General features: G+C 37.0%; 1 protein-coding gene across 3 annotated transcripts in view; it reads right to left on the reverse strand.

Annotated features, from left to right (window-relative positions):
• Positions 1-2,291: 2,291 nt before the first annotated feature.
• The window catches only part of LOC126868699 (lachesin-like), a 266,628-nt gene continuing 244,525 nt past the window's right edge, over positions 2,292-24,394 (reverse strand). For 2 of the 3 annotated variants that reach the window (XM_050624475.1, XM_050624474.1), the window contains 3 exons: positions 23,748-23,834; positions 11,480-11,578; positions 2,292-7,085 (listed from right to left, as the gene is read on the reverse strand). In XM_050624475.1, the coding sequence (XP_050480432.1) occupies positions 7,012-7,085; positions 11,480-11,578; positions 23,748-23,834 (260 nt within the window). In that variant the 3' untranslated portion in view covers positions 2,292-7,011. The remainder of the gene's footprint in view (positions 7,086-11,479; positions 11,579-23,747; positions 23,835-24,394) is intronic. The other variant, XM_050624476.1, reaches the window with a different exon arrangement.

Here is a 24,394-nt window from a genome sequence, read left to right on the forward strand (position 1 = left end):
CGGTGACGTTATTGCGCTATCAAGATATGTACATCATTTCTATACATATTTAAGGAACATTACTATCACTACTGGAATAACGGAGTCAACAAAAATAAAATCCAGTTGATATCTCGTAAATTTAATGTACCATTTCGGTATACAATCGTAATTTACTTTTATAGATACAATCATATTTGCACGATGTTCTAACTTTCGCTGTTATCTAAAAGGGGCGAGCAAAACATTGTTTTCAACAGAATATATTACATATTTGAAGTTTGAAGTTTCTTTCCGTTTTATGCAATTCTAATATTAAAAAATTTGTTAGGGATAATAATACAAATTATTAAAATTATTTTTACGTGCAAAATTATTCGTTGATATGTTCGTTATAATGGTATCGAACTGAATCTTCGAAATAAATGTAACGCGAGAAATTTCCGTTTTAAGAGGATGAAATTGATGTCAATGTTGAATATTTTTCCATATTTGAAATTTTTTGTATCGCTACATCAGCGGCATGTCATGAAAGCGAAGCAACGATCGTAAGCACGGAGTAATTAAGGATTTATGTTCGCTGACGTGGCAAAGCAGTTAAATACAAATCAACGTAGGCACTGCTGCTGCAATATCACGAAATTAATTATTTCATTTTCTCAGCATCCGCTGCTTTCGTTGTCGGCGATGCTTCGAATGCAAATAGAATTTTCAAATGGGACCTAAAACATCAGCCGAACTTTCTCTATGCGATAAATAAAATTTTAGCCCCGATAATTACGGAAGTTGATTGTGTTCTCTCTGATCAAAATATTCTTACAAAACATCGAAGATTGAACATATAAAAAAAAGGGGATTTGTAAAAGCTTTTTTCGAAGGTGTTTTGAAAATATCCAAGGGTTAAGTATAGTATTAATGATGAAAAAATAACACACGATCTTTTTCAGAGCAATTACTTCGCCCACATTTTATTACATATGTCGAGTGTATCCATAAGAACTTTTTTCATTTCTTTTCTCATGTAAATAACAACATTCAACTCAACGGCGCAAAGCATAATAATATTATAATAATATATCATGTAACATACAATATATATATAAATATATATATGTATATATATATACATATATATATATATATACATATGATATATCATTACTCAATAGTCCCTCTTAATTCGTATATTTATATTTATATATTTATATTCTGTGTTATGTATACATATATATCTTCGCGTTTAATTCGTTTTATGCATTCAAGTTTCGACAGTATCTTTTTGTCTCGAAATTCGAAAGAAGCACGTCTCGAGTATCAGGTCTGGAAAAATTGTACATGACTTTTATCCTTCCGCTTAAAAATTTATCCAGTCAACTAACTTCACGTTTGACCTCTTAAATTGCGAAACAATCACAGTCTTTACCTTTTCTAGAAAATAGTTATGTATAAATTGCTAATAGTTACGATTAAACAAATACAAATATTTATCATTGATTTTCTATAAAATATAATAAATAAATACAATCCACGTATTTTGGTAAAGTTATTTTTCGGGGAATAATAATACTAGGTCGTAAAATGCTGAACTAAACAACAATTGTTAGTAGGTACAATTTCTTTCAATTCTGCTAACAATTTTATAAACATATATATGGAGAAGCGGACTAATTAATACATCTAGCATAATGAGTTCAAGCGAAAGGAGAGAATTTCGATGTACAAACTTCCGTTTCCGACGTTACCCTGACAAAATACCGTGTTGAGTTTTCGTTTAATTTTAGATTAACTTAGATTTAGAGCTTCTTATCGAGCTTCGAGCGAAAACGATGTGATCGACCACTTAAAATAACTTAACCGCTAAGACGACTGTTCTTCGCGTCGATTTCGTTACACGTTACATGCTAAGGTCAAAATATTCCCCTATGGTATTATTTCCTCCCTGACACACACGCTTGTTTACAACAGCCGTATAAAATCCGGCAAAATTGAACGACCGAACGAAAGCATCTTGCAAAGGATGCGATTCAAGAGTCTGGAATTGGATTGTTTCTCATCGAAGTATTTTCTTCAATCATGAAAATCCAAAGGACATGTATTTACATTCGAGTGGAAATCGTGTATTAATCTTTGGGCTGGAAGCTACTTTTAGTAGCTACGTTTCAGTATCGGATACTTTTTTAGTTACATGTTTAAAAATAAGTTCAGCCTTGATGACATTTTTAAATTCTACTATCTACAGGTATATGTACGCTTCTACGTTGTTCCACTTAATAAAATAATTCCGTATAATGTTCTTTTCTATTTTTGTGAAGTCACACGACATTTCCCTTTTCTTTACGACGCATTATGTTTTATTATATTTTTCGTAATTCTTTCCTTGGATTCACTTTCATCGATATGTGCATCAATGTGGAAGGTAGGAACGCAAACTTTCGAAATTTTTAAGCAGTATTGAGTTCATTAACTTGAAGAATTTCTGAATTTGAAGTTCGTCAGTTCTCAAGTTCGAAGTTACAGAGTTCAGAGTTTATGTAAATGCTGCAATGCAAGTTCCTCTTTCAGGATGTTTTTGGGACAATGGAAATGTAGATAAGCTTGATAAGATTGGTAAATGTTCTTTTTACGTTATTTAACTATTTTTCAAAATAAAAATACGCATAAAAGTTAGGAATGTATCTCATTTCAAAATTCACAGCACAATTTCAAATATTAATTAGTTCCAAATACTTTGGTTGATTTATGATACGTTCATCGCCATGAAACTTTAAACTTTTTATTTTGATGAAACATCTTTTCTTTGAGAAATAATTGTAAAGGAGTAGCTTTTTACACCACGTGAAATGACAATCGCAATATTTATTCGCGTTGATAGTCGATTATTGTTTTCTCTAGACAGATTCATAATTATACAATTATAATTATCGATATTTTAGAGATGCGTCCATATTTTATTTCTTATTCAGTTATAGAAAACTACATATCACTTAGATTTTCACATTTAACAATGTACTTTAAGCGAAGAACAATCGAATTCAAGTCACTTGCATCGTTTCGCTTGTACGAGGGCGACCATAACTCAATTCCTAACCGAACGCCTCGGTATATTTATTCTAAATTCAATGCAAACCAGAACAAAAAGTTGTCGCGATACAAGAAAATTCTCAACAGTTTTCCATGTTTCTCGAAGTAAACTCTCGAGGCACGAATAAAATGGTCACGAATTCAACAGCATCGCGAGGACTCTTCGTTTCGTTTCTCTCTTCCCGTGTCTATTTACTTATTTAGTCTATGTACTCGTATTTACAGGATCCGCCAGCATGACGAGTCGAACGTTATTATACTCAGGCCGATATTCGTATAATGTATAATATGCGCCATCGTTCTCTGTAGAAATTAGTTCAAGAGGAATACAGGGCGCGAAATCACGCTTCTTCTTTCTCGCCGCGAGCTGAACTGCGTTAATTATGAAATGCTCGTTCAATATGTGAAATTACACTAAAAATCGAAACAGGATGAACGGAAGATAATTCGAATTAACTGAAACTTCACGTTCCTTTCGAATTCTTCGAAACAATTGAATTCGACAAAAAGAGGTAAGTTGTTTAAAAATAAAATGGTTGAAATGATAATTGATAATCGTCTATTAAATATTATTATAAGAATAAAACTGCAATATCAGCACAGTTCAGTGTTTATTGCATATATTCTACTTGAATTCTATAATGCTTATTTCGCGTGATACTTTGGGTGGGATTTCGTAATCTGCAATTGGAATATCGGTGGTTTTCTCAATTTTTATCGACACACGGAGGCTCGTAATAACAATACAAACTATTCGAGAGATTACAACGCTGTGTTTCGATCAAAATATTCTCGCGAGAAAAGCAAACCTGCCGCAGTTCGATAGAGACCTCTAGAAAGAAAAAGTGAACTTCAACGCGTGCTATCTACATTCGTTTATTCGTTACAAAAGAAAAGTATTATTTATCTTCGGAACAATTTCTTCAAATTTTTCTCAAAAATATTTTCTCCCTTTCGTCCTGTTTTTTTATATCAACAAAGATAATAATTTAGCTGTACTTTTAATTGCTGAAAAGTATTATATACAAAGAGTTTCGTCTATCAGCTCTACTATTGTATTGTATATTTTCCACGTGTGTACAATTTCTACACAGAAATTATGAAACTGTTTAGTTAGAAGAGAAGATAGAAGCACGAATGTTCGAAATTGAGTTTCATTGTTTGGAAAGCAGCTCGATACATTGAGGTGATGACGAAATTTAAAGATCTGCCGATAGTAAGTCAGCATAATCCTTGAGCTACCCTTCTTTAATCCATCATGGGCTTTAACCCGTTCGCGTCGAGCTACGGGACTCTCGAACCTGTTGCTTTAAACAAGATGTACGCTGAATAATGGATATTCCTAAGTAGTTCGAAGTCCGCTTTAAACTAGCGCAGTCCCGCAGCGGTGTTGCGCGTTTACAGAGAAATTCCGAACCTCGTTAATTAACAGGTGAATAAATTAATCGCGTGATGAATTAACGGAAGGTTATGTCTGTATGATGCGACTTTGTCAATGTTGTTCTTGATTCGCAATATACGAGGATTTCTGAAAGATCGTTCGTTCGATGGAACTATCATAGAATCTTGTTTAATTTTTCAATCGATTTTCTGATCTAATTTACGTTATATTGTTAATTTATTTATTTATGTAGTTAAATTCTTTAAAAGAAACTCAACTATACTATTAGGTTGTCCGGAAAGTGTGTTTCTTTCGCAAACGTGTTATTTATAACGACGCACCTTCATACAAACGTGAAACCAAGTCTGTGAAATGTCGCGGTGTTTATCTCAACAGAACAAAATGGGTCGTACGTAATTCGACAAAATAATATAAAACAAAAACCTTGTGCGTCTATTATTTTCTCATAAAACGAAAGAAACTTTTCGGACGACCTAATATTAGGAATTCGTATTGAAGAAATTTTTGCAGTACTCCAGGTGTACATCGTGTATGTTCTTGATTATCTTTACGATTAGATAGAATTAAAAACTATTTGAATTTCAAAATATGTAATCTCTCTATGTAATTGAAACGGAATTTTCATTCCTACTCATAGTTATTATTTAGCTATTTTTTTTTTCATTGAAATACCGATACATACCTATTCCTCGAAAGGGTCTTTTTCAGGGGCATTTTAATGCGTGCGGAATTACAGTTAATTTGCGTTTTTGGGTATTCGAGGTTGCAGTGCCCTTGATGGATTAAAATCGATTAAAAGGTTCCGCACGATACCTTTTATTTCACGTTATTAATTTCCATTGTAAAAATTGCTCCAGCAGGCAGCAACATTATTTTATATTTTATTTTCATTTCTTTTTTTGAACGTAAATCGTCAAAATTAACGTTCGTGATTACAATCAATGGTTAAAGCTGGTTTGAAATCGAAATTTTGTGAGTGGTATTTCTCGTCGTCGATAAACCTGCAAAATTATTCGTGAAAGGGTTTTGGTGTTTTTAGGATTCGATAAAAACGCTTTACGTCCTAATGCAAAACTAATGAAGCTCCGGCAGTAAGAATAAAACTTCTTTATGTCTAAACGTTTTCATCGTCACTTAATCGATACCTACACGTTATTTATATATACTCTGTTTTTCATTTTTTTCCGTTTTAAGCGTTTCGATATTCCTTTCATCTCGATACTATACGTAGAATTTGAGCAGCTGTCTGGTCAACGTGGACACCTCAACGAAATTTAATCATGACGAAAAGATGCCTCGGTGCGTCGCTTTTCTCTTTTCTTTTCTTTTCCTTCATTTAATTAATTCCTTGGTAATCGCAGATCCCGGTTTAATTTGTTCCAAAATTACATCGTCGAACCTGTGCGAGTGCAAAACCTTAATTGTTTACTAATTGTGTTTATGAAAAATAAATTAAATGATAATCGATAAAATGTATTCAAAACTTAATAAAAAATACTCGATAAGAAGAATATGTGACCAGAATGTAACAAAAATATTATCGGTCAGTATTCTATCCTTGGAACTTAAAGATATTTTCAATTAATAATATTCCGTTTTTAATACTCCTTTACCTTTGATGTTCGTTTGACATTTGTACTCTACATTTCTTTCTTTTTTCTTTGTTTTTTCATGGAAGAACGTCCTCTATGCCGAATCTGACGTTTTAATCTCAACTATTCAGATGGGATCCGCGATTTGGTGTAAGGAACGGCTGTTAGAAAGAAAAGAGAAGAACTGAGGTAAGGGATGGTGGAGAAGAAACATTTCGCAGGCAGAATAAAGAGGGGAAGAGAATCATTCAAGGAGGAAAAATAGAAGAACGAAATCGATGGCGGGGACAGTTTACGCTTACATCACTGGTCTTTGTTCTTTTGTTATCAATGCAGAAGGAAACATCGATTATGAAAATAATTTTGAAGTTGCTGATTCGGAAGATGAGATATTAACTTTAAGAAAATCAGTTTTATTCTGGCATGGCATAAAAAAGAGTCAGGTTCAAGTAAAGAAATTCTAAAATAGAATTCCGCGAGATTAGTTTTGAACCCGAACAGGTTGAAGACTTTCAGCGGAGCTCGAGATCGTTGGCGCGTTCTTCGTGGCGACATTTGGCGTTATACAATATGTTACACTGAAAGCGATAGTCGTTGCACTTTGTGATTTGCCCACGCTTCTTTCATATCTCGTGCATATCGATTAATCGATAGATACTCATTTCCTATTGCACGATTTCTCATCTCATTTGTCTTTTTGGACACTGCGCTACACTGACTTGGCACGCGTAATTATTATTCTTATTATTAATCTTTTTCCTCATTCGTGTTTTAATATGACACTAACTACTCAGTCATTCTTCCTTCTTTCTCATGTACGTGTATATATGTGTGCTGGTGTTGTCGTGTGCCATCTGTGTCTTTCTGACAGTCGTATTGGTTTCTGACTTCTTATTCTTTTATATTTCGTAAATGAAATCCAGATGATCGACGTCCGACGCGTCTATTTTTATTTGCTTATCGAATGATCGACACCACGATCAGAGCGATCATCAGAAGCAGTCCAGTCGTTGTCATGTTGACGGCTGAGTCTGAAAATAGAATGTAGATATCGTTAGAAACTTCTACAGGAATAAATGGAAAGTAAAGTAAAGTAAGATATTCATTTTTAGAAATCTTTTACAATTCTTCTCGTTTAAGATAGAGATTATAAGATGTAGCCAGATGAAAATTCGGTGTTTTCATTGCTTTCTGCTATATATTTAGTCCGATATGTTTCTAGATTTCTTACGGAGGTGAAAATAAAGGCTTTACGAATAATCAAGTATCATGCTATCTTTCCACGCAAATCTGACAATTATTAAAATACAAGCTTTCTGTTCTTTCTCTAACTACCCATGGAAAGTAAGAAAGTGAAAAAAAAAGAAATAAAAAAGAAGAAGGAAGCAACGCCTGGCTCACCGTTCTCGATGTATTAAAACGACCGAGGAAGAGATAGGAACCGCAGGAAATCGGGTAGGCGGGCGTGGATCGGGACCGTAAAAATCGCGTCAGTTGCCCCAAAAGGGTTGCTCGACAATCAAGAAATTCTCGTTGAAAATATCCGACCGTTGTTCCGGCGGAAAGACGGGCTGCGAAGAATCATCTTCTCTGGCGAGACGAGACGCCAACGATGAAGGATGAGTACTGGCAAACGGACAGGAAAAAGCAGACGAGCCCAAGTGGACGAAGAGAGGCAAACAAGGGAGGGGAAGTTGGTTATTCTTCCGGTTGGCCTGGCCCATACTCTCAGCCATTACTCGCTTCGAGAGAGATGTATTCCTCTGGTCCCACTCATCTCTAATTACAAATCAGAAACAACTCGCTGGGCCCTCGCCCCAATCATCCCCCGACCAGGCTCTCTTCTGTTCATTTTCTGTTTGTTTCTCGGACTACTCGGCAGTCACCACGTTGACGTTTCTTCGTCTCTCCTATCTCCTTTTCCTTTCGGATCCCTCTTGGGACGGTTCCTCATTTCATCGGTTTTGCACCGGCGTTTTCTCTGCCAAGCCTCGCCTCTCTGTTTTTCTTCGTCGACTTTTTACAACGTGGTTTTGCGGCTTTCGCCGCAGCGCGGCGGTCTCCTTCTTTTCCCGCGCCGCTAATCGAGCCACGCCTTTTTTTTTTAATGGTAATATGCGCGATTTTTAGTGATGTATGCTTGTTGAAGAATTAGCGTCTTTGAGAATGCAAGTCTGATCGTTTCGAAAGTAACGGTTGAAAAAGCAGTTGATACGAACTGATTGAGACAGGTTCGTGTCAGTCGTTTGTGATTAATAAGTAATCTATTTTTTAATACTGTAAAGTTGTGTACCATTATTCAAACATCATTAGTCTAAAATTCCTGTTTTATTTGAACAGTCTAGAATTAGAATATTATTGAAATGATAGCATTTTATGCGAATAAAAGTAAGTGGGATTTAAAAAATACTGAAAATGATATTAAACTGTATTTATTCATACATAGACACGCACATGCTGAGTATTATATGCGGTAAATATAATCACATTGTTTTGTTACTCAAAGCTAATGCAGTCATGTCATTGTTCGTTTTAAATATATTTTGAATACGGAGGACCCTGGCAATATATTATATCGGGAAATGTTAATATTCTGTTTAAAAAATGTTGAAATTATAAGCTGTATTTACTCGTGTCGATTCAATTGAATTTACGACAGAACCACGATAATTTCGGCTAAAATGGTAAAAACAATGTTTTGAACACTAGCAAGCAGGGAAAGGCTGGAGCAACAATGAGCTCTACGACTACTGTCAATAAACGAAACGATGTTGATTTTGTACATTTCGTTCCAATCTAACGTATCCATTCTACATTTTCGTTTTGTCTGTTCGGTGTGTTTTTTTATGCCGCTAACCATTTCATTTGAAACACGAGTTTCCTGCGATCAGATAGATAATTCATGAGTAGCGTTTCTCGTACTTCTGGTCGTTTAAATTTGTTGTATTTTTACATTGGAATTTAAATGACGAACATTTTTGTTTAATTATTTAAAATATTTTTTCGACTTTATTATTAATTTTACAACGCGTGAATTAATAAGTTATCTATGACAATTATTCCACTGATTTTCAGATGCTTCTATATATCACAACAGACTTGAGAAATATATTTATAGAAAAAATAATGTTTAAAAAATCTATTAACATCGCATTTCTTTTTAGATGCTCTTCAATTTTTCATACCAAGTACTCTTTTGTTTCCACTGAGATTTTCTTTTTTAACGCTTTTGCTACAACGTTATCCTCTTGATCATGAAAATAGCTGTGCACAGAATATCCTGTCCGTAACAATTTTATTTCGTATAATTTCGTATATAGGTACAAAAATTTATCGAAAAGTCCTGCTCCGTTTTTTAATCAAATTTATATATCTGCACAGCTATATACACATGCTAAGATAATGACACTTGTCTTCTTATCTTCGTCGTGGCGATGGTTATGTATGGTTTTCCCATTACGTAAGTTATTATATAGGTATATTATATTATTATAAGGTATAGGAGAAACGAAAAAGTAAACCGTTCATTCAAATTCGCGATAAGGAATCTATTAAAAGACTTGTTTAACGAAATCGAATGCATAACGAAATCTAATAAAGCGCTGAGAACCGGCTGGATGAAACCTTCGTCTTTAGAAACTAGCAAGGTATTATGGTTGGACGATTGCTGCGCGAGACAGTTCGGAACAGCTCGATATCGTTTGGCTCTGACTCGCAGTTCGAAAACGAATTTAACGTAAAGGTAGACTGGGAGAGGAGGGTGTCGCGTTCGACCTTCGATACAACGAGGTTCCCGAGCTACCAAGGAACTAGAAGTACTTATCAAGTTGTGGAAGCTTGTGCGACGCGGTTCCACAACCGCGTTCCCGTCGTTCTCTACTCTCTTTCTTCTTTTTCCACTCTTTTCTTTCCTCTTTTTCGTCCTCTAGCTTTCCTCCAACGAAATTACCTACTTCCACGGGACTATCGAGATCGAGCCCGCGGAGAAAACGGATTTTCACACTTTCCCATTATGCAAATTCCTTTTAAAAAGAAACCACCGCTGCAGAGAGCGAGCAGAGACCGGCTGTATCGATAGTGGAAGGGGAAGGCGACTTCTCTCTGTCCATTCTAACAGAGAGCAGGTTGGATCGAGATGGAAAGATAGCCTGGACCGAGGAATTGCAAGTACCGGTTCGGAAAGAAATATTTCAATAATGCCGCAGGCCTCGAGGAATTCTAGCTGGTGCTAAGCTTGACCCGCAGCCGATGTTCCAGCCTCTGTCATTTAAATGCCACTGTAGCGCCACGAAATGCCGGATAAACCGCAACTTCGCAAAAGAGCTGCGGAGGTTTTGTTTCCTTTAGCCTACTCATTTGCCACGTCGGCCACTATTCAAGTTAGATTTCAATAGGTTCGACTATGGCTGATATCAGGCTTCGATTTTAACATGAACCGGCTCCTCTCGGTCTCGGCTCATCCGGCAAATTCGTCCGATATCGGTGTTCGAGGTTATTATTAATTTTTCTGACTTGGAAACGGAGACATCGAACGACTTTGTTCATTAATGAGCAGCCAAGGAAGAATTCCCCCGATCGGCGAGACACTGTTTGTCGTTCGTTCACTGATGCCATCGTCGTTCTTATTGTCGTTCGGGTATTCTTAGTTGTATCGAGAAAGTCGACGATTTCTTTCAATAATATTGGCAATGTCTGCTTGGGTAAATGTTGATTGGGCATTGAATACTTTTGAATGGAATGATTCTTTATCGTGGTGAGAAATTGCCAGTGGCCTGGACTAGCTTGCCACGTTGTAATTATCGTGCGAATGGAAATTTTCTTCGAACGCTTATAGTGAATGATACAGGATTACTCGTAGATATTTCTAATTCCTAGTTAATTATAATGTTTTACGCTTATAAATAGGGCTTCTACGTATTCTTTAAAAACCTTGATCAGAATTAAACCTTAAAGAGGTGAGTAACTCCCTCGTAAAAAATAAAACCACCTCAAGTTGTATGACACAAAATTTCATTCCCGTTTTGCTTTGTAAGAACTTAATCCAACAAGAACGATAACTTCAACGAGAACTTAATTCCGGGCGAATTCCCGACAAAAGCTTCGAGAAGCGATAACCCTTCAACACGAAATTCAGGTTTAACAGTTCCGACGATATTAATCGTATAAATCCCGGTCAATGAAAATACCATTTACATGAAAGTCCATTTCCTCGTTTAAACCAAATAATAAGAAATCATGTGCTATACGATGCGTTACAAATACGATGGCGTACATAGTCGAGAAAGTCAATGTCAAGCACTGCTATCGTCGATGCTTGAAGAAAAGAAACCAGGAAACAAGAAAGTGGAGAGAATGTTAGCCGTGTTTGTCAGGCTGTCTCGTTTTAAATTACTTCGCAATTGTTGCACGTAACAACAGAGCTTACCGCTGTCTGGGGTCCAATTGTAGTTTCTTTTCCTATCTAGGTCGCTCGATTTTTGCTCAGACTTGCCGATCTCGCTGAGGTTCGACTGGAATTTATTACCTGCAAGCAAAAATAACCGGCCGCTCTAAATGGGCTTGACATACAATGAAATTACACTGGGCTATAACCACGTATCGTAGCCAGGAACCCGTTTTAAATGAAAATATAGCGGTCACCAAATTAAATGCAAATATCAAAAGTTTTAACGTTAGCACCCGAACGAACCCTGGCCATTCCGTTCCGTTTCGTTTCGTTTCGTTTCGCGTTTTATCCACTCCATGGTGTTTCATCGAACTTTCGTGGAAATAATATTTGACGAAACAGAGATACAGAGGAAAGACGGAGGCAGTTGTTTATTGTATGCTCGAAATCGTTGAAAACGGAGTCGAAAATGGATGAAACGTGAAACGTTAAATTGTTATCCGTTGAAATCGGATTACGCGTGGGTATGTCGTGAACTGGAAAGTCTAGATACATTTTACATTTTCTTTTTTTATCTGTATTATTTGTCATTTGTATTGGCAGTGCAATTTCAAATCCAAGAGTATTATCGAAAAATCATTTCGAAACATTTCTTTTTGAGAAAGTGATTATAGCAAAAATATATTTTTGCCTATTCTTTAGGATTCTTGACTAAACATTTGTTTTTCTACATCTACATTTCGTATTTCACCTCCACGATTCGGTTACTCAAAAATGGTTTTAATAGCAGGCATTATTTAAATTACGAAAGTCGTAATATACGTAATAAATGTGAAAATATATTGTTTAATAGCCTGTTTTTAGAAATCCAAAGAAAAAGTTTCGCGATCGCGAAAGGTCGATAACGAGACGTTCGCTCTTGTCAAGCATGGTTAAACATAATTCCTCGCAGTTGCGATCTAAGCCCGCCAGCATCCTGTCCTGGTGGAATGTATAGCGAGCGATTGCGAACAGTGACAAAGGATGACTCGAAACAATAGTTAACGCGAATAGAATAGAGAGAAAGCGCAGGAGACAGAGTTAGAACGCGGCGAGTTAAAGAATGGAAGGAAGTGGCCGGAGGTGCAAAGGGAACGCGAACAAAGGGACTAGTACTTTCAAGTGGCCCCTCGGTTGAAGATGTTTACGGGGCTGTTATGCGTAAAGTGGGTGGCAAACGCGGTAACTAGTATGCAAACTACGAGTAAACACAATTCCCTTATCCACTGCATCGTCCTGGAGCCGTTTCACGCTGGCGCGCTTGTCACGGGCCAGTCCACCGGATCAAATCAAGTAATGAAACTAGCACACGTTGACTACGTACCGAGAGGAACTAACAGAGAAAGATAGGCAGAGACAGAGAGAGAGAGAGAGAGAGAGAAAGGCGGGGGTGATGGAATGATAGACAGAGAGAGAAGCCGCTCAGGGAACAACTTTTTCGTTGATATAATTCTCGTGGCCGCGTGCACCTCGCGACCAGATGGAGTCAGCGACAACTAGAAATTTTGTAGTTACAACGCGGGTTCCATTTGCATACATCAACCAACGGACCGGGAGAACCGAATTTCCCGCAGGAAGGATCTCATTGACGGGCATCACGTGCTTGCTAGCCCCACTGACGTCAACAGAATCCGTTCACGGATCTCTGCATTTCTCGTTACCGATTTTGGTTTCGACTGGTTCCACCGGGTTCGCCTGCGTGGAAAAAACGTATCCGTGCTTGATCACATTCTTCGTCTGACTCGCAATCTCGCGTTTAGGGTCGGAATTTTGGAACTGGTTTGATTAGTTTCAGCTCGGAACTTGATAGAATGCAGATTTGACGTGAATGTAAACGAAGCCTGCATTCCAATGTATTTTCTGCGGATTTTTGATCTTCATTGCGAGTAAATCTCATTTTTCCCAGTTTTTCCCATTAAATAAAGCTTCTTTTTAAGCTACCACCTTTCACGTTTCGGAACCTAATTTTCTACGAGGTACATATCATCTTTACGACAATGAGGCGTGAAGTATAATAGACACATGTTGAAATTCTTCATCAACGTCGATTCTTCTTCTCTACTTTCTTCCTTTCGGTAACAAACGTGTCAGATAATACGCTGAGTAGTCGAAACTCTACCGCAAGGATTTCAAACATTCAAAAGCTAAAATTCTCGCATCGCGAAACCGTACCAACAATCGCAACTAACCATCCTGCGCTCCTTACCGCTTTCGATCCCCATACAAACGAGCTCTAACCCTCGAGCTATCCTCGAACCATCTCCACCGAGCGAGTTCTTTGCCAAAAGAAGCTTGGACTCGAATGTGACGAGCCAGATCGCCGTCTCTGCTCGTCGTGTTTCAATTCCATAGAAGCCGGAAGCATAGTGGCGAAATTTACGGCCCCGAGAATTGTCCTCGTCGAAACAATATCGATAAACCCTGTCAACACCGAGGGAGAGAGAGAGAGGGGGGAGGGGGGGAAGAGAGAGAGAAGAGTCGCTACTTAAGCCTCCGGTATAGCCTGATCGAACCCGCCGCTTTGTCTTGGTGACCTGGTGATTAGATTTTGTAAGTTGGTCGGCTAAAGGAACGCGCGATGTCTGCACTGGTTGGCAAGTGGAGGAAAGCTTGCAGAGGAACAGGCTCTTGGCACAATACCCTATTTCGGACGAGATAATGGGCGATCATCCTGGTACACACGCGTGCGCTGTGAGTCACTTGTTCGCCGGCTGTGTGTATAATAGCGTCTACTCCCGATACAGAAGTACGGGAGTCGGATCTAACCGGTCGTATACACGTCGAGGGACAACAAGGTGAGACACACTGGCGTACCGAGGAATGGATAGGCCAGACAGACATATGCAAATCTCAACCAAACATTAGCGGCGACAGTATATCGTGTGGTGTATCGTATACATGGAACACCCAAGGAGAATGCTTGTCGATGCTTCTTGGAATTACTTATTCGTAATTACTTTGAATATTTGCAGTAATCGGTTTTGTAATTCGCATATTTTTGGTAAAAGAATTTTACTTAGTTTTACTTTCTTTATTAGAGTTAGACGAGTGAATATCCTGATCATGTTTTTTCACGTTTGAAGTTGTTCATATTCAGTTTTCGCGATCTCCCTCTTGCGCTTATATTTGACGATTCTACATTTTTTTACTCTTTCAGGCGATTATCTAGTTTGGATTAACTCTGTTACGTATACGGAATTTTTTCGCTCCAATGCTTTCGTTTAATTAAAAATTACTCCCTAGTCTCAAGGGATACTATTCTTTAGTATAAAATTATAACAAAAAATATTTAATTAAAATTTTGAAAATTGGGAAGTCTTTTCAACCAACGAAAGATACGATTAATGTTCTTGTTTATGACTTTCGCCGTGAAAGGGTTCAGATCTTCAACTTTAATTTAGTAATTTCGTTGCCTATTTCTTTTAACAACTCAAAGTTCATAAAAAGTATTTCTGTTTACATAAATTTGTTATTTAAGCTGCATCCACTGCTCAACGATGCAAAATGCAGCGCCGTGTGAAGTTTATCAATGAACGCGGAGAACGTTCTGGCTAGAATTTCAATAAGCTCTCTCATCGTACTGTGTTAAATTTCGGAACAGGAAACAATCTGTATAGCAGAGCCGAATGTGGAAAGTAAGAGGCAAGCGGCATTATAACTTGTTCTATATTCAAGGATTGTTAAGCAGTGTAAAAGGCCTGTAAGGTGGGACGGAATCGTGTAATACGTCAACAATGAAAACGTGTTACGGTGATTAACATCTCGTAGTTATTAGGAGAGACAAAAATCGCAGTAGAGTGTTGAAACTTTATTGAACGTTCTAATAAGATTGTTGACAATTATATTTCGTTATTGTAGTACCTAAATTTTATTATCGAACACGCGTTTCTAACACCCGATGGATTTAAATTTACACGGCGCATTCTTTAACAATCTTATACAAATTTTATTGCTTTCCTTCTGTCAAGGTAGCTACTACGATGAAAGCTACTACTAATCCACTAAGAATTGTATAATCGAAACATCTTTAATCGAAACAGCTTGGAAGGCGAAGCGGAAATACAGTTTCCGAATTGTATTTGGGTTCTTTTACATTAAACTTCAAAAATCAAGAAAAATTCCTCCGACATTTCGATATTTACTCATATCCACAAACTATTATTTTAAATCAAACAGAAATTATCTTGTTAACGAAATTTTAAAGGTCCACTATCTACATTCTCTACATCGTTTGGAGGAATTAAACTTTCCATTCTTGCTTCGACTACAAACCACAAACCGGTGTTTGGTATAAACTTTGTCCTGTACGAAAAAGAATAACATACAGCTCATTTTCCCAGGAGCATAACAACCTTCCAAACAAAATCCCCTTCGAGGTTCGAAGTCTTCTGACGAAACCTCGATTCGCAAGGCGATACGAAGGAAGAAATTTAAAAAGTCAACGGAGTGATTCGAAATTCAACGGAACGAGCGTTTCGGGCGTGCACATTTTGCAGGATCATTAGCGGATAGTTTTACACTTTCATTTCCATCCATTCTGCCTTGCAAAGCAGTGGTACGCGTGAAATTTGAAATGCAACGAATTTTCAAGACTGCAAATTAGAACGGCATAGCTGCTAATATTTATGGCGCGAGTGTGAGTTTGAACGCGTGCTCCTCGAGCGGAGGGAGCTAAGTGGGACATAAACATATCATTAGGCTCTAACAGAACCGCCACCTCCCTAGTACTCTGAGTATTAAGCTAGCATCGTTGCGCATGTGATTGCGTACACATTGAGCCTATATAGGCAGCTGGCTAGTCGATGCTTAATACCCTATGATCGACAAATAGGGATATTTACTTGCAAACGTCTATTGTGTTAGGAAGAAGATAGATTTCCAATTGTTAGGCGTTTAGTTAAATCGACTGATGGAAAATAACTGCAGGAAGTAAATAAAGAGAGGGAACAATTATTTTCACTTTCGATAACATTTAATATAAAATTATTTCAAAAAAATGAGAAAGTAAAATTCGTATGGAAATTTGGAGATACAGTCGAGCATCTCGTAAGAAAAACACTTCGACTTAAATTGTCAAATTTGATTCATCAAGTGAGTAAATTTATATACGCGTACAGTTTTCTCAACTACTCGAGGAATTGTGTGAAACTCGAAATCATACGGAAGAATTTTCAAAGTATTTAGCTCTAATTCATACGTCGCATGTCTGGCGTGCACGATTCATATCGCGAATCGTTGTCGAATTTAGGCATGTCATGAAGCTCGTATTTCAACCGCTCCTGCCTCTCCATTCAACGAATATTAAACCACTCTGCGAGTGCGTTCTACTCAATAACATGCAGTGCGTGTTGATAATCGGTAGATTTTGCGATTCAGTCGATTTCAATTGTAAAGCTTCTCGAACATAGAATACACCATAGGGGAATTGAAAAGCTCCGTGATATATGTTTTGTCTCCGCTGCTGTTTATTTGCTACCATTTCCGACATTTACATTTGCATTTTATACCTACACGCTCTATCGTCTCGAAAAAATGTTTCGTAACTCATAACTGTGAATTTTACCGAAAATTGTTGTCAATCGCGTTGAATATTTGAAGTTTGATATACTTTAACCACCACGAAATAAAACTATAACTATTATATTAATTAGAATCTATAGTCGAGCGTTATTCGTAACATCTGATCTACTACCTTTGTTTTGATTACTCATTTATATTTTCCAAATGAAAATTTTCACATTAACGATTTCAGATTATTTGTTCTTTTAATGTAGCTTCCCTGAAAGCTATATTAGAGTCATCGGTAGTGTTTACGGCGTTATACCCAAGATTAAATTCGCATAGTAAAAGCACTCACTTTTTCGACTGTTCAATTTATCCATGTTTCACTTTAATACACAATGTGCCGTTTTATAATAAAACGATTGACAAAAAACCGTTTGTAGAGAGAGGGCTTAATGGTTAAGAAAAAAAAACGAGTCACGTTCCTTTATTTGCTATTTAATGTGGCGAAGATGATCGAAGTTTCGAATTTTTGGCGTTTGCTTAGCGACTGATTGAAACCGATCATCAACCGTTCGATGTCGGGGAATGTTTAGATTATTGGCGCTCAGTCCACCGCGAACGCAGATAACTGACACAGGTCCTCAAGAGAGGTTTCCACGTTTTATCGGGTACACGTTCATATTGTTTGTCAGCTTTCAGCTTGTGATATTACATTGAAACGAAGTAAGTAAAGACATAAATGTAACAATTCGATCAATGGATAGTAATAATTTAAAAAATTCGCAAACGAGAGCAAACAGTGGCATTAATCGTGTTATTTTAAAATTTTAAACGCGAAAATTGTATTCACGTTATAACAATGCTACATATTCGCAAATGTTTAAATGACCAACCAAATGAAATTTTTTTTACATCAGTTCTGTAATGTTTTTATTTTCTACTAATTCTTGACACAGATGTAAATGAAAATTTTGCTACAAATTATCATTTACTATGTAACCAGAGATTTCACATTTTAGTAGATACTTCTTCGCCTGAAAATAATATCGCCTATGTCGTTTGTATCTAAAATTTCGATATCTGTGAAACACAAATTCTACTACAAAATCGCGTATGTATACTATTAGGTATTTATATAATTCGTTAGAGATTATCTTTTTCAACAGATTTGTTATTATAACCGCTATTCAAGCATAAAACGTCAGGGTAAATTTACTGATGGAACATGAAATGTTGGTACACATTTGTGGATGCAAACATCGTAATGCCTGCAGGAGTAATTTCCACGTCGTATTTCGGACATGTAATTTTGCAACGTTCGCCATGATCGACTTCGTGGCAGAATTGACCCAGTTGAACTCGTCCCTCCAACCCCATTTAGCGAATATTAAGCCGATCTGTACGCATATACACGCACAATAGTATGTAGAACATGTTGACAGTGCGTACACGCGCGGTTAAGTCAATCTAGATATCTACCATTCTCGAAATCCAGGCAATCAAAGATAACAGAGAGCATCGATGGAATTAGGTTGTCAACGGGCCATGGTAGTTTCTGAACTAAAATTTCACGCTCCTTATCGATCGTGCATAATTTAAGATATTTCAAGTCATTTAATTGATGGTCCTCAAGATTTCCCTTGTTTTTCGATGCCTTGCCTATCTGTAAATATCTATCGAATATCGAACGATGCTACATCAGTTGCACGATGCTACATCAAAAAAATATTTGGATTTAATACCAATTTTGTAAAAAAGATCAAGATAGGGCTAAGAGAACTATAATAATCGATATATTATTAATAATCGATTATAATAATTCCTTTTTATTTATCAAATACAATTTCCTCTATGTTAGTCCCAGTTCGCGTAACACGTGCTGGAATTAAAATCGGCTGATCAGCGGAATGTCGTCGCTTATTATGATTCGGCAGAAAGGCGCCAAGCGCCTCCGCAACGATCATTTCCTACCAGAGATTTAATCAGCTCGGTGTTGATGTCGTTGATGCATTCGAGGCATTTCAGCCACGTTCTCTCTTGGCTTACCAGCAACCCCGTCGTATGTGCAAGCTTACGATAGGATAGCAGTCGCTTTATCTATATGCAAGCATGTGACTAAGCCAATCTCTCTCTGTTCTCCCGCAGAATTACAGGCGAACAACGGTTCCCCAGGGAATTAAAGGACACCTTAGAGTGTATGTGGTTTGGAAGATGTCACGATACTGAAACCAAGGCAGACTACATCTGCCATTGTAACTCTACTCTGACGAATTAGCGTTTGATACATGTTTCCTGTCGCCCCGCCGTGTCGAACACCATGTCAAATCACAATTCCGACAAACGGTAAACGAAGAATAGAACAGAAGACCTGATACTAGATTCCATTTATTTTCTATTTTTCTTTTTAATTTAGCGCTCACAATGAAAAATTACGATGGAAAATGTGGCTTTGTCAAAAACAAATGCATCCAACAGGTTAGCATTTTTTATTACTATTTCAATTAGAAATATGATTCGTTTTTAATTAAAACAATATTATTCTCTTTAATGTTATTTTAAAGGGGTACGATATCAACGTGAACTATATGCGTAGATTTATGTAATTGAAACAAAACAATATAGCTCTCGCTAAAGAACCAAAACTCATTAGTGAAAAGAAAGAAAAAAGAAGCAAAAATGAATATTCTAACTTTTCTAAATGGATAAACGTTCGTATCACAAATAACGTTAAAGAAGACGGTTTAGAACAATAGGAAACTTACAAGAATTTCTACTTTAATCTCTAAAGCGTAAATTTCTGTTTGGAACACTTTCAGTTTCGTGTAATATTAGGTGTAAATGTTACATTCCTTATTTAGGCGAAAGAAGCAATCAGCGAGTTCGTATAACTGCTTTCAAGCGAAATAGGGAAACTGTAGATAATTAAGTTTCCATTTGTTGAATTATTCGATTAAACAATCGCCACGCTAACAAACAGTTATGGGTCTGTAATTAATGCGGTGGTATATAATTTCGTTATTATCCAACGATCTGTTGGTTAATACGTGTCGAATGTAATAGATGAAACGCATGATAAATTGGTTATCCGATTTCTATCCAACAATAATTGTTACTTGTTCCCTTATTTTTTGTGTTGATCATAACGAGAAGCAATTCGTTATAAATCTTTCCGAGGAACGGAATTCGTAATCCGATTTGTTCGATGATAAATTTATGGTTTTTAGTCAAATAGAAGAAATGAAAACAAAAATTCTAAAGCATTATGATTTTGATGTATTGTAAGTGATTCATTTATTTGTGTTGTTAAACTTCAATTCAATTTAGCGATTTCGATAATTCGTTATCCGCTTGATTAAAACAGAATTGCCCTTTTTGAATAGAAATTAAAAGATCATTTACTTCGCCTTTAGTATCTATATTTTGTTTAATCAAGAATATGTGGGTTTAATGATTTAACATAACAAGTTCGACATAGTAATGTTAAAAGTATGTTATTTATCTCTTATTTTAGTTAGTGAACGTGGCAAAAAATTCTTACGAAAAAAGATATGTTGTACGAAAATGTGAAAAAATTGCGTCCTAGGTTAAAAGAAAAATAAGAAAATAGAAAATCACTAATTATAGGTAATAGAAAACGAGAAAGCTAAAGTATGTATGTAGTAGGAAAAAACCTAGAAAAGAAGTGGAAGGAGTGACCGTGTAAGACTATGTATACGGTAAAATGACAGAATAAAAAATCGAAAAGTAAAAAGATGTTGGGATTAAAATGGGAAAGAAAGGAAATGAAAGAAGAAAGAGGAAAACGAAATGAAAGTTAAAGAGTAAATAAGAAATTACTCTTTACTCATCTGAAAATGCTTCGTATGATTTTGCGATTTTCACGATACAAAGAAAAAAGATAATAAACGCGAGAAAATGCACAAAGTATTTTATACGGGATGAAGTTGAAATTATCGTTGAGGCTACAAAAAAAAAAAAAAAGATTAAAGAAATGGCAAAACTATAACAAATCTAGAAGACAGAAAGATTTTAAATGTATTGTAATAAAACTTGATAGAATTACGACACTATGACATTTATGCATTAAATATATCAATCACTTTATGTTTAAGGCCACGATTAATGTAAATTTGGTGTCGTTTGTTACTTCACGCGTAAGTAAGTCACGAGTAAGTGCCCGTGGCTTTACCTTTGTAAACCGGCATTCGTTTAACTTTTCAAACGCAGAATCTTTTACCTAGATTTCAGGTGCTTTTTCTTTCCTCTCGTCCCTTTTACGAAACTAACCGATAATTCCTACTCAACAACATAACTCCTGGAAAATTCTAATTGTGTCTTAATTAAAAACGCGACGCGTGTTCCTTTTAACTATCCCGAATGCAATCTTTCCTCGGCAAAAATTGCTTACGACTCAATTCATCTGCCCAAGAATGAAAACAAAACCGGAAGAAAGAAAATTCAGCAACGAAAAAAGCAGAAGAAAAGGAGAGGAAACAAATTAAAAGGACTACGCTCGCTAAACGAAGAAGAGCATGGTGAAACGGGGAGAAAGACGACGGCGACGACAACGACGACAACGACAAGACCAAACAAAGAGACGCGGCAGAACAGAGAAAGCTCTAGCGGAGAAGCGTTGAGGGAAGCAAGCATTAATGCGACCCCGTAGACCGCAGATGTTGCGCCAATTACAAACCTCACCCTTGCGCTTGAGTGTCTCACTCGCTCCTTAAAGCCGCGGCAGTCGGAGGAATACGCCGTATTCCGACTTACGAGCCCGATGTCGCATATCTTCCTGCCTCCAGCTCTTTGTCTTTTCCTCCCGTATTCCTTCTACTCATCGACGACGATTTAGGTCTCTGTGTATGTGCAGCTAGCATGTAGCGCCGGAGGCGTGGGGATAGCACGGCCCGCCAACGAGACACGAATTTTCGAAAAGGCTCTCGCACTTTGTTAGATTAAATTTAGCACAAGGCGCAAAAGGACGATCTCTCGGTCGTTCTCTCTTTCTTTGTCGTTGACGACGGTGTTACAACGGGAAGAGGAAGGGGCTAGGCTAGACGGTTCGGCGGGTCGCCCATGATCCTTCGAAGGAGAAAGAGAAACGGTCGAGACGGAACAAGGATGCCAGGTACCAGGGGAAAAACGGGCGGAAGAGAAGGAGAACACCGAGTACGCCGGTGGCTGATATTATTCTTGGGTCTTCCTCGCTGGAGCATTATTAGTTCTGGCGTGTTAGCATACATGAAATATTGATGTTACAGAGAGCCCACCCTTCGTGCTGTCCCAACTCCGATCTCCTATGCTCCTTGGTCCCACGTCTCTTTAGATTTTACACGTATACGAGCATCCGCTTGTACTTTCACGACTTCTCTTTTACTCGTTGTCCGCGCATACCTCTCGTTTCTTTTCTCGTCGACTCTTTGTCGACGATTTTTACGGCTTTTAAGCCCCTTCGCTGTCGTAATCCGCTTCTTGGTCGTTTTACCACCGTTTTTGGAACTCCACGATCGAAGAGATTGAATTTCTTGGCTTTGACACGCGCAAGGTTGTTGGCTTACCTTCTATTTGAATTTATATCTGTATCAGGATCTTTTACATTAATTTGATTTAAGAATCGTTTAATTAATTTACACTAAGCGATTTCGATGCGGAACTGACTATCAAATATGAAAGAATACCAAATGTTCGATGTCGAACGGATTTAATAAATCTCCGTTATTTCTGGTTTATCTAAAATTCATTAAGACTTCTAGCTAATTAATCATTTTAATCTGTTATATGGGGGAAATAAAATAAAACTGTCAACTTCATAAAGAGAGTTCTTAATATTTATGTCGATACGGTGATTTAAATCACAAAGCGTGGTCAAAGACGTTGTAATGTAATTATAATGAAAATAAACAGGAAGTCGCAAAATAGAAGAGAAAGCGGGAAAGTGAAACCGCGGGTAAACTACCCCATTGGTTACGGAGTTAATTGAGTTTCCGAGCTTCTTTGAGGCGCTTAAGGCGTGTTGTTCCGTTCGTTAGATTTATCTTAATACGGCGAGTCCCGAAACATCCTAACTCCTTAAAGCCACCATTAAAGCCGCGATCGATTTCAAGGATTTTCGGTGCAGGTTGCGTTGGTTAACAGCCGAGTTAATTACTGGAAATTTAGAACTCGTCGCAAGGGAATTCCTTACGCTTCAACGGAGTCGTTTGATCTCCAATTTTGATTGCATATCCGGTTTAATTATTTGTTCGATATTAAAAATGTTATAATATCATAAACAGGGAAGTCGAAGTATGTTGAAACAACATTTGCAAAAATAATTTAACTCTATTTATCGAATATGTTATCCGGTAGATTTCTCCTCATTTCGTTGCTAACTGTATCACGTTATTACATTTTTGTTGCATTTCCGCCTCGCTACACCCGTTTCCTCTTTCCCTTGACTTTCCCACGGGAAGTGTCTGAGTGATCGATGTGTTCTTCGAAAAAAGATCAAGATTGAAGAGAATACGTTTCGCCAGTAGACTTTCAGAGGAGGAACTTTTTTGTCATTTGCATTTACTTTTCTCCAAATAGTATGAAATTTGCATATGTCTGATCTGTTAATCCAACATTGCGTCTCTTAGGTTTTCAATCGTTCGTAGGATTAGGATCGTATTCTAATTTTAAAAATAAAGAAAAGGAGACATAAAATATAACATCGTTCCAAGTTCTGTATATTTTAATCGCGCAATCCGAATATATTTGAACAATTCATAAATGGGTTTACCTGATTTCATATTTTTCTCGTTGTGAATCGTCAGCGAGCTTGGATTTCCGTAAATAGAGTTATTCATTTCAGCCATCAGCTCCCAATCTGCACAGAAAATGGCATTTTATAGCAGTTCCTCCAGGGTTTTTGTGCGAAATAAATATCTGAAACGTTTGGTCGCTAACTTTGTTGCCTTTTAAACGAAATATACGTGGTTGTTGAAGCTTTGCGACATTCGTTGTATAAATAATAGATCGCTACCATTCGAATGGCGGTTGGCAACTAAATTAGCTTCCTTAAAGAAACTGACAGAAGCTAAGCCGCTTATGAGATCCGTGTGCAAAGATGCAGGCAAACACATCAATTGACCATGCTTTCAACATTTCTCTTGCAAAATCTATTTAGTCACGCGGAACTTATTCAATCCTGACTGTTAGCTGCTTCTGTGAAGGAGGATTAGAAATTAACAAAGTTTATTAATGCTAGAGGGAATTTTAAATGTAAATCTTAGCAATATGATCTGCATGGTTTCCATAAAAATTAAGTTTAAGTTAAATCGACTGAAAAAAGTTGCAAACGTTGCATTGATACAATGTTAATCCTTAATCGGTTAAGTTTTGCTCCTACCTAAATCTACTTCAATCGTTACAATTCATTTATTCCTA

This window comes from Bombus huntii, chromosome 8 (assembly GCF_024542735.1).
Source record: "Bombus huntii isolate Logan2020A chromosome 8, iyBomHunt1.1, whole genome shotgun sequence".
Taxonomy (NCBI): Eukaryota; Metazoa; Arthropoda; class Insecta; order Hymenoptera; family Apidae; genus Bombus; species Bombus huntii.